This window comes from Carassius gibelio, chromosome B15, assembly GCF_023724105.1.
Source record: "Carassius gibelio isolate Cgi1373 ecotype wild population from Czech Republic chromosome B15, carGib1.2-hapl.c, whole genome shotgun sequence".
Classification (NCBI taxonomy): Eukaryota; Metazoa; Chordata; class Actinopteri; order Cypriniformes; family Cyprinidae; genus Carassius; species Carassius gibelio.
In genome coordinates this window covers 24780709-24792606 of record NC_068410.1, presented here as the reverse complement: position 1 = coordinate 24792606, position 11898 = coordinate 24780709, and the positions used below count along the sequence as shown (strand labels likewise).

The following is an 11898-nucleotide window of genomic DNA, read 5'->3' as shown; positions in this document are numbered from 1 at the left end:
TGGCTCCCCCTTCAGGAATCCTGGATCAGTTTGCATAGGGTATTCAATTCTCAGAGTCATCCAGATGTCACGTCAATGTTTGTCAAAAGAAACTCATTCTGCTTGAGGCTTGTCAACTGCTTGGTGGAGAGGCCAGACTGCTTGAGAATGTCATTCATCTTGGAGGCCCCCAAACGCTTAGCAAACAGGGCTTTGATGTCACTTAGGGCCAGAAGCTTTCCAGTTGTTTTTTCGTCAAATGTTCTGATTCCATTTTCCAGCTCCTTTATGGATGTCTAGAAGATGGGAAACCAGTCTCCAGATCTTGACTTGCCCAGGGAATGTATTGGGTGTGACCTTTCTTGATGATTATTGAGCACTCAAATTTTGGGGTTTCAGTCCTTCTTGATGTCCTTGTTGATCCATGCTGCTCTTTTCCTCTTCGTCTGTATGCTTGAAACAGATCATCTGGATATTCTATGTCTTGCATGACCAGTGCCCCGACTACTTCCTTATACTGCTTCCGCTGGACATAATCATATTGGCTTGGTTGTGATTGCTTTCGTTCATGTTTGCCCATCAGTTCGTCCAGCTCTTGTTGCAATGTGTCCACAGCTTGCTTGAAATCTTCTCTTGTCATGTGGATTCTCTCTTGTTCCGTTGCACCTTTCCTCCATCTCATTTAGTGCTTCTTGGGCTGAGTCAGCAGGCGTCACTGTTCTTTCAGGTGCATCTTCAAGCTCTTCTGCTTGATGGCTCCTCAATTCTTCATAAATTGAGGTTAGGTGTTTGTGGCGATTCTCCATTTCTTTGAGCATCTCTGAAAGACATCGAGATGTGTGTGGCTCACCTGTTTTCTCCTCCCCTCTGGAGTCCTTGGCCCCTCCTCTTTCAGTCCTTAGCTCCACCTTGTGGGCTGTTCTCTCTCTCTCTTTTTGTTTTGAATGAGACATTGATGTTGATGTTATCAGCCCCTCCTTTTTAAGCTTCAGCCCCTCTCTCATGGCTGTGTGTGTATCTCTCTCGCTCTCCTGCTGTCTGCCATTCTCCTCAACTCACTTCTGCTATTCTGCTCATTTATTTCAACATCTGCAGGTGCATCTTGTACATATCCCTCAAATTCTATTTATCCCTTTAAATCTATTTTTCCCTGTACTAAAGGCATTTGATTAACAGCTTGATCACAGGAAGCAGCATATGGAGCCGGCCTTTCTTCTTCAATTTCATTGTTTTTATTGTCTCTTTCTTGTTTCTCCAATTTTAATAATTTAATTCTATGTTGTTTTAACTTAGTCAATACCCATGATTCTTGTTCTCGTTTTTCATTTCATTTTCTTTAATAATTTTTTTTTTTTTTTTTTTTTGATTTATCATTGATCTTGTAATTTTTAAAGATTTTTAACAAGTTCTCTCTGCCCACCTTTTTGAGAGCTCCCCTATTACTTGTTAACAGGCTGGATTTTTAGAAACCAATAACTCTACTTGAGTTGACATCTCTGAAAGTCACAGTTATCAATTTGCTCAACACAATAAATTATTATTATTTTTCCCTTAGTGACTTACCTCTCTAATCCCAGCACTTTAATAGCTAATCTTCACCAGGCTCATCAGACAAGGATCACTAAAAGTATCCGACCCCTGATTTCCACCTGGACTTTTGCTGGGCGGAGGACTTATCACCTTTTATAGAAGCTGATTAGATTATTTTAAAATATTTGAGACAATCACAATGTTTTTCTAGTTTACAGCTTGAAGAGTAACACAGGATCTATTGGTTCTTTCCATCGCAAATTGCTTTTTGTCCGAATTGTTTTCTCCCATGCTAATTGCCTCAAAACTCCACAGTCTGTGACCTCTAGCTGTCATTCCTCCTGCCCAAATTGAGTAAGTGAAAGATGGGGTTTACTCTATGCGAAACCCTCCTATCTTGAATATTCTAATGTTCAGTTCATCTTTTGACAATATTTTAAGTTTAATGGTTCCATAAAAGTCAATTAGCAATCTTTTTTCTTGTATTGATGGAATTTGTCTACCCCTTCATCCCCTTCTTCTCTTTTTCTTATTTACAACAACTTCTCCCATTTTTCTCTTTTTTATTATTTAAATAGATTAAGCAATGATCTCAACATTTGCTCTTCTATTTCTTAATTCTGGATAATTTCTACCAACATTTCTAACATCCATGTATAATAGTCTACATTCATCAACATATTCATTATCATCGGAATAATACAGACCCCAGACCCACTTTACATGGTGAAAATATATATCCTTATTTTTATTTTTTATTATTATTACTATCCTGATATTTCATGATTTCCTAATTACAAAATATCTTTTTAGGAATTTGTTTTTTATTTAATAATAATGTTTTTAATATCCGTTATTATGACATGACTACACGCACAATGTTTGGGGTCATATTGACCTCAGCAGTATTACTGAGATCAAAGGATTTTCACATTTTAAATATGTTTGGTATCTAATGTAATTTCTTAAGACTAAACTCACTCTCACACTATTTCTCACACATGCAAACACACGTACACACACTCTTTCATACACCCATAAACACACATAACACTTTCTCTTTGTTCTCTGTCACACACACAGCACAAAGTCAGACCAACATACAGGTTCTCATTCTCACATTTGTGCACAAATACATGCATCCAGACACACATACATGCTCTCTCTCTCTCCATCACACCACACACTCACAGTTGCTCTGTTCTCCTCTTCCCTGCCCTTTTGCTTTTACTCTTTGCTGACACTCACAGAGATAATTTCACTCTTTCACTCATACAGAGGTTTCTCGCATGGACACACACACACACACACACACACACACACAGAGCTTCTCCTTCACTCCTACTAATTGCTTCCACTCCCTCCGTCATGCACACACCAGCCTTGGTTTCTGTCTCTCTTTCTCTCTCTCACTCTAGAAACGAAAAACCAGTCACTTGTTACTTTATCAATAATTGTTTCACAATTTAGATCACAACGTCGGTAACTTGGATGACCTCCAAACTCCCGATAAAGCCAGTTCTTTGAAATCTACTTTGTTCTTTCAACTCTTTATACACACTTTATTTTCTAATCACCACCTTATTGCCTCCTCCTGTATTATTTTACAATTGTTCACACTAGTTTTTCATACCATTGCAAAAATAAACAGCCACATAAAACATATAAAATCAGCACATATAGCTTCATGCAAAGCCCAGTGTAGTTAATGTGGTTAGTATAGCCAAGCAATCAGTGCTTACAGTAATGTATCCAGCATGCTGCGCGCACACACAGATCTCTCTCTCAACATACAATGGACAGACAGAGACTAACACTTTAACTCTTTCCAGTCTGCAGACACCCGAACAAGCTGCCCTTCCCATGCGGGGACCCACCAGGGCCACACCCCACCTACTTGGGCAGCTCCCTAGTTCCTAGGCGCCCCCACTTAGGAAGTCCCTGTAACGGGATTTCATGCCCCTCTTGGGCAATAACACTTAACACTTCATATGCATATAAATCTCTTTATCAACTTTAAGCAGGGACCCACCAGGGCCACACCCCACCTACTTGGGCAGCTCCCTAGTTCCTAGGCGTCCCTACTTTTTTTCTCTATCTGCTTTTCATGGAGACCCACCAGGGCCACACCCCACCTACTTGGGCAGCTCCTTAGTTCCTAGGCGTCTCCACTTTTTTTCTAACTATCTACTTTTCGCAAGCGCAGCTTCTGACACCTGGAACCCCTTGATTTATACTTAATTAACTTTTCATTAAATTTAGTTCAAATTCAATACTTAAGTTTCGTTTATTGGTGAAGCCCTGTCCAAATTACCCCCACAGCACAGGCATGACCTTAACCTACCACGCAAACATTCTTGTGTCCAATTTAAGCAAAAATCGCTTACCTTTTTTTAGGCGCCTTTAATTTTCAAGTAGTTTGCGTGGAAGTCAGGCCTTCTGCCCGCGACGGCTCTTGTGGAAACCGGACTTCAATCCAGTCCCTTCGTGGTCGCCAATTATGTCGTGTCTTAGGGCTGATGATGAATTTCTTCAGTCAAATAAATAAGGCTAAGGAGACGGGGTTCCAGGTGTCAGAATATAGACTTTATTGCTCAAAACAACAAAGCCGAGATGACGGCCGCCGCATCTGAATCTTCTGTCTGTCTATGCACTCATTTTATACCTCTATCTCTATACCTTATTTGGTAGTTCCGGTTTTTAATTGGCATTGCCCGCCAAGTTTGCCAGCCCTTATCGCTTAATGATGGAATTCGGCCAAATCAACAATTAAACAGTCTCTCCCTATTGGTTGGATATGGTCACATGAGACCTCTCTCCAAGTCTGTTTACCACTGTCAGCATTTGGAAATCACCCAAAGTTCTCAGGGTTATTTTAGTTCACAGGTGCATTACAGAGGTCAGTTTAGTTCACAGATACAACTTAGTGGATTATTACCAGGATCTCCTAGTGGGAGGTCTTTTATGTCCAATCCTATTCAACACTACTAGTACTGCCCTATGGGAGGGCTTTTATACACCTGACCCTTTTCATGACAACCAGTATTTGGGAATAACTCAGCATATTGATCAGTATATTGCTTTCTGTCATAGTTATCCATAATATTATAAGTAAGATAATACCATATTAAGTAAATAACATAGAATAACACATTTGTATTGAGTAATACCACAGAATAACACAATACTATCTTTCGCCTATCTTTCATTAATTATTTTTTTCCGGTGGATTGTCTCATTCTGTTTGTGACACTGTACACTGCAAAACCATGCCATTGTTTTACTACCAAGACGCAGTTTCCATTATTCCCTAATGGACCCAATCAGTTCTGTTGCTGAAGAACTGAAACGTAAACAAAGGAGTTATGATCCATATTATGATCCTGAAGTGGACGAAGACGAAGTTGACGAAGACTATGATGAACATTATGACGAAAAATATTCATCAACTAACTTTTTTCACGGACGAAAACTAAATAAAAAGTCAGATTTGATGACGAAGAATGTGACTGACACTTTAGTCAACGAATAAAAATGAGACGAAAATATATGGGAGGGACGAATTGAGAAGATATCCAATCATAAGTACTCTTTTTGTGGGCCTTGTTGGGAAGAAATCCAATCAGAGTGAATCTTTGAGGGTAGGTTGATCTATGCAGAAGCAGCCGAGCCATTTTAAAAAGCCGCAGCAAATGCAAGCGCAACAGCTATTTTTCTTAATGTTTTTGATTTTGCACAGACAGTAAAAGACAGTAAGTTTAGAGTTAGGTGGTTGTCTATTTCAATAATACTGTACTTCGTCTTGAAAGAATGTCATATGCATTGCATATCATTCAGGGAGAATGCATATCTTTTTCAGAGAGCATGTATATTTTTCATGGAGAGCAGGCCTTATGTTTATTTTATGTGAGATCATCTTTTGTGAAAAAAGTTATGGTCAGTGTTTTTGACATTAAGAATAAAATAAAATACATGTTTTGTATTACAGCCATTAAATATGTGTATGTATTGCATATTCAAACCTTAATACCATTCTATAACAGACTGATGGAAACATTTAGTCAAGTCAACTAAGTCGACTTTGTTCTACTAAAAAAAACTAGACTAAGACTAAAAGACTTAAGACTAGACTAAGACTAAAACTCTTATGATATTTAGTCGACTAAGACTAGACTAAGACTAAACGATTTCAGATGACTAAAATGTGACTAAAACTAAATGGTGTGTTATTCAAAAGACTAAGACTAAGACTAAATCCGAATCCCAGTCCACCAAGTACTGAAACCCGCGTCCCCTCCTTCTAGAGTCCAGAATGCGATTAACCAAATAAGTGGTCTCCCCATCTACGAGACGCGGCGGGGGAGGGACCGGGGTAGGCGGATTAATGGGAGAATGAAATACAGGCTTGATTTTGGATACATGAAAGGCGGGGTGAATTCTCCTGTACGTCGGAGGGAGTTTGAGGTGGACTGTCACCGGACTAATGATCTTGGTGACAGTAAACGGGCCGATAAATTTGGGAGCCAGTTTATTAGAAACGGAACGGAGAGGAATGTTCTTAGTAGAAAGCCACACCTTTTGACCCACGACGTATACGGGAGGCCTAGACCGGTGGCGATCGGCTTTGGCCTTGTTGCGCGCCCCCACTCGGAGTAGAGTCTCGCGGGCCCCATGTGAGAGTGGAGACCACTAATGTCTCAGGAAAAATACACTCGGGAGTGGACGGGCGTTCGGAATGGTCAAAAATACGAGATAAGGAATCGGGTTTGATATTTTTGGAACCCGGGCGGTACGAAATAGTAAAATCAAAACGTCCGAAAAAAAGTGCCCATCGAGCCTGCCTGGAGTTCAACCTTTTGGCGGTGCTAATGTACTCTAAATTCTTGTGGTCGGTCCATACTATAAAAGGAACCCCCGATCCTGACGTGTGGGATCAGGGGTAATCAGAATGGGAGCTGAAATGAAACGGCTCTTCAGTTTCGCAAACGCAGCTTCCGCTGTGTTTGACCACCTGAACGCAGTTCTGGCGGAGGTCAAGGCGGTCAGAGGCGCGGCTAGTTGGCTGAAATTGCGAATGAAACGCCGGTAGAAGTTAGCGAACCCCAGAAACCTCTGTAGGGCCTTACGAGAATCTGGGCTTGGCCATTCTACCACAGCCCTAACCTTCTCGGGATCCATGCGTATTCCCTCAGTCGACACAATAACCCCAAAAATGGAATAGACTGTGCATGAAACTCGCATTTCTCCGCCTTGACATTCTCTAGCAACCTCTGAAGCACTCGTCGGACGTGCTGCACATGTTCCTGGAGAGAAGAGGAAAAAATCTATATGTCGTCCAGGTAGACATAATAAATGAACTGATCAATCATATCTCGCAGCACGTCGTTGACGAGTGCCTGGAAGACCCCTGGGGAGTTGGAGAGCCCGAAGGGCATGACCAAATATTCAAAGTGCCCTCTGGGGGTGTTAAACGCGGTCTTCCATTCATCCCCCTCCCTGATCCGAACCAAATGATACGCATTGCGTAAGTCCAGTTTTGTGAAAATAGACGCTCCCTGCAACCTCTCGAAGGCTGAAGACATCAACGGCAAAGGATAAGTATTATTTACCGTGATGTTGTTCAGCTCTCGGTAATCAATACAAGGTCGCAGTGATCCGTCCTTCTTTCCCACAAAAAAGAACCCCGCCCCCGCAGGAGAAGAGGAAGGGCGGATGAATTTGGAAGCTAGAGAATCAGAAATATATTTCTCCATAGCCTCCCTCTCTGGAACAGAAAGTGAATAAAGTTTGCCCTTAGGCGGAGACTTACCTGACAATAACTCTATGGCACAGTCGTAAGGACGATGCGGAGGAAGAGAAGCAGCTTGAGACTTACTGAACACTTCCTTCAGGTGGAGGTACTCAGCGGGCACGTTAGATAAATCCACCGCCTCCTCCTGTAACACAGACACAGACGGACAAGCAGACACTAAACAAGACTCATGACACTTTCGAGACCAAGAAAAAATGGAATTAGAGGACCAGTCTTTTTTGGGGTTATGGAGAAGGGGCCAAGGGTGCCCGAGGACAATGGGTGCCAGGGGAGAGTCAAGGATGTGAAAAGAGATAGTCTCGGAGTGGTTGCCAGAGGTGATGAGTGTGATGTCCTCAGTACTGTGAGAAATAGTGGGAAGTTGCTTTCCAGTGAGGGCATGGACTGTGATGTGGTGCGGAAGGGGTTTGAGGGGAATGTGGAGCTTGTGTGCAAGATGACGGTCCATGAAGTTACCTTCTGCCCCAGAGTCCAGTAGTGCCTGACAGTGGTGTGTCTGTGCTGACCACCGCAGTCTAACCGGAAGGAGCGTAGATGATGGTGGTGATGAGGTCTTCTCGGCAGAGATCCCACCCGATAGTAGCCTCATGCGTACTACCGGGCTTGGCCTTTTACCGGACAGATATGGGCTTGATGTCCGGCTCCCCCACAGTACATGCAGAGGCCCAGGGATCTCCGCCTCTCCTTCTCCTCCCGGGAAAGCCGAGCACGCCCTACCTGCATGGGCTCGTGATCGTAGGTGGGGCTGACCACGTCTCCACCGCTGAATCGCCCCTCCGCCGGGCCCCTGGATGGGGTGTTGAACAGCCCCCTCCTCTCCATCCGAGTGAGGCGGGCATCCACCCGTAACGCAAGGTCAATGAGTCCATTAAGAGAGGGGGGCAGATCCAGGGCGTAGATCTCCCTCTGGACGCGGTCAGCCAGCCCATGCAGGAACATGTCCCACTGCGCCTCCTCGTTCCAATGACACTCCGCCGCCAGGGTTCTGAATTCAATAGAGAAGTCTGAGACGGACCTCTCCTGCTGGCGTAACTCCGCCAGCCTCCTGGCCGCCTCCCGGCCTGCGACGGCCCGATCGAAGACCCGCCTCATCTCCTCGGAGAGCGCCAGGAACGAGTCGCAGCATGGGTCCTGGTTCTCACACACCGCCGCCCCCCATAGTGCCGCCCTCCCAGAGAGTAGTGTGAGAACAAACGCCACTTTCGCCCTCTCGTTGGAGAATGTCCTGGGTTGCAGGGCAAAATGCATATCACAGCGGGTTAGAAATGCTCTACAAAAACTGGGCTCACCCGAGTACGCTTCCGGGATCGGAAGGCGCGGTTCCTGCTGGGAGGCGGTCACTGGTGGTATCGGGAGAGCGGGCGGTGTGGGTGGCGCAGTGGGTGCTCGAAGAAGATGGAACTGCTGGGTGAGCTCGGACACCTGCGTCACCAAAGCTTGGACCGCGCGACCAGTGTCGTTAAGAGTCCTCTCCTGGGAGTCCATCCTCCGAACACTGACGCTGAGAAATTCCTCCAGAGATGAAGCTTGAGTACTCGCTGCCTCCATGATGGTCTGATCGTTCTGTGACGGTGTTAATGGAGGACAGGAGACAAATGAGAGTACAAGTAAGTTTATTGGTAGTATGATGATGGTGGAAGGCCGGAGAATGACGCAGGAACCACGGTGGCAGCACAGACTGGTGAGTTGTGACGTGGGGTGCACTGAACGACGATGACAGTGGTGATAATCCAATGGTGGTGAGTGTATTCCAAGCGTGAAGACAGGATCCGACAGAACGGCGACAAGGCAAGGCAGGAACAACACGAACACGACATCAAACACCAGGATCTACAAACAACGATCAGACAAACAGGAAACGAAAGACAGGGCGTTATATAGTCTGTGGGAACGAGCCGCACCTGCCGCTGATCAGACGATCAGCGGCCACACCCACGTGAAACAATCAACATGACGTAACATGACTACAGCTGGAGACGGTGCATTCACGAACCGTGACACTAAGCCTCTGTTAATCTCATTAAGACATTTTGTAAATGTATGTCAGAAATAAAAACAGTCTGGTTTATAAGTGAAGCTGGTACTGCTTTCATTTATTTATTTTTTTGCTTGACATCAAACAAAGGTTGGGTTTTAACTTTCAATCTAAATTTGACCTAAGCAATGTCCAAATCTTGTGTGATGGGAAGCTTTATTACAATGTAGAATGTTCTAACAACATTTTCAATAAACATTTTCAGAATGTTTTTAGAGAATGTTTTCCTAATTTTTAGCAGAACATTTTGGGAACTAAAATAAAATTTGCCACTGAAAACATTCCCAGAACACTTCCAAGAAAACAAATAATTTATTATTGCTAGGAATACATAGGATTTAAATGAGTAAACTAATTAGGCAATGTCATATAAACAATGATAGAAAATTATTAGAATAAAATGATATAAATCAGTGTTTTAATGATTATAATTAAAACATGATTAAGTATTGGGAAAATAAACAATTTGCCTATGTCTTAATTTTACAATGAGACACAACATCACAGAAATACTGATCACAATGAGAATGTCAACATAGTTTCAAGCTCAAATCATTAAACATGATAACCATAATATGAGGTGTGCATACACCACACACTGCTAAATTAAACCCAGTTCAATATCACTGCCTGCAGGTGAAGGCTGTGTTAAGACATGAACTTTGCCAACTAAAAGACAAATACAACTAAGAAAAAATAGTGCAACCTTGTCTGTGAATCTACCCAAGAGTACCATATCCCCCGCAAATGTATTTTGTACCAAATTGTTTGCAACAATTGCTTGCAGTTTAATCAGTAAGTTTTAAGTTACAAGAGTTTTTCCCACTGTGCCACACAACCTGTTTAAGGAATCTAGGAGCCTGTGCTGTTTATGCAAATCAAGCACAGGAGAGAGATCTCCAGAGATATGCTTTATACTATAAAAAACAGCATGTACTGGCGACTCTTAGTTCTTCTAAACCACAACAGGTACAGGTGATTCCCTGCACATTTGCACAATGTTTGAAGATGGAGTAATGGTAATTTAAGATAATACCACAGAAGGTATTTCAGGTAATACAATCACATGTTTGTTGTTTAACTGATTTAATAATCAAATCAAATAATATTCACATGATGTATTATTTAAAACATTGTGGTTATCTAAAGCTGATAACCATCAAATCTGTTTATTTTTAAGATACATAAAGATCACATTATTATTTTTATTTTATTTTTTTTTTCATCCTCAGGTCAATGAATCCATTCTGTGCTTAATGGAAAATGGAAAATGGAACATATTTTTACTTGATGTTGTTTGAAAATATTGGGTACATAAGATATGCTTTCTTCGGTTTGGGATTTATTCTATATTGTACTATTGTATTATTTAATGCCCTTATTATTCTTGCAATTTTTCTGGAAAGGACATTGCACCGACCCATGTACATTCTGATTTCATGTTTATCCGTCAACTCTTTGTTCGTGGCAGCTGCTTTTTTCCCAAGGTTACTGACAGACTTGCTGTCTGATACACACTCAGTCTCCCGTGAAGCATGTATCTTACAGGCTTTTGTCATTTATTCATATGCATCAAATGAAAACACAATCTTAATGTTAATGGCATTTGACAGGTATGTAGCAATAAGTAAACCATTACAATACAACAACATAATGACTCCCAAGATTTTATCTGTTTTAATATCTATAAGCTGGATTTATCCTATGCTTTGTGTTGGTATTGCTGGTATATTAAATGCCAGACTCACGATATGTGGTAACAAACTATGGAAGGTGTACTGTCACAACTGGGAAATTGTCAAGCTTTCTTGTGCAAACACTATTGTTAATAATGTTTTTGGCTTTTTCATAGTGACCACAACTGTTATCATGCCTTTAAGTTTTATATTATACTCTTATGTTAAAATTCTTATCATTTGTAGAAAAAGCTCACTAGATTTCAGGAGAAAAGCATATCAAACGTGTATTCCACACATTGTGATCCTCTTAAATTTCTCAGTAGCTCTTTTTTGCGAGGTCACCTTGAGTCGGGTTGCATTTTTGGAACTCCCTATAGGGCTGTCAATCATTCTTTCATTAGAGTTTATCATTGTACCACCCATCCTGAACCCTCTTGTTTATGGTTTGAACTTTCCTGAAATTCGCAAAAAAATTCTATGGATTATAAAAGCTTGCAAATAGCTGTAACAGATGCTGCATAGAATGTTAATTAAGCTCAATTATTATATGATTGTATTGTATAAATAATGTGATCATGATGTACATTAAATTTTATGAAACTGTGAATTTGAGACTTTGCATTTTACTTTAAATGGATTAGACACTTGGTCACCTCTCAGATACCAAATATATCAGATACCGGACATTGCTTGTAAAATTAAAAGAGATTTTTAAGGGAAAGAAGTGGAATGTTATGCAATGACCAAGTCAATCACCTGACCTAAATCCGATTGAGCATGCATTTCACTTGCTGAATACAAAACTGAAGGGAAAATGCCCCAAGAACAAGCAGGAACTGAAGACAGTTGCAGTAGAGGCCTGG

General features: G+C 41.8%; 1 protein-coding gene across 1 annotated transcript; it reads left to right on the top strand.

Moving 5' to 3' along the window:
• Window positions 1-10619: 10619 nt before the first annotated feature.
• On the top strand, window positions 10620-11537 carry LOC127972562 (putative gustatory receptor clone PTE03). Its single transcript, XM_052576166.1, has one exon. The coding sequence runs from the start codon at window positions 10620-10622 to the stop codon at window positions 11535-11537; it is 918 nt and encodes a 305-aa protein (XP_052432126.1).
• Window positions 11538-11898: the final 361 nt, after the last annotated feature.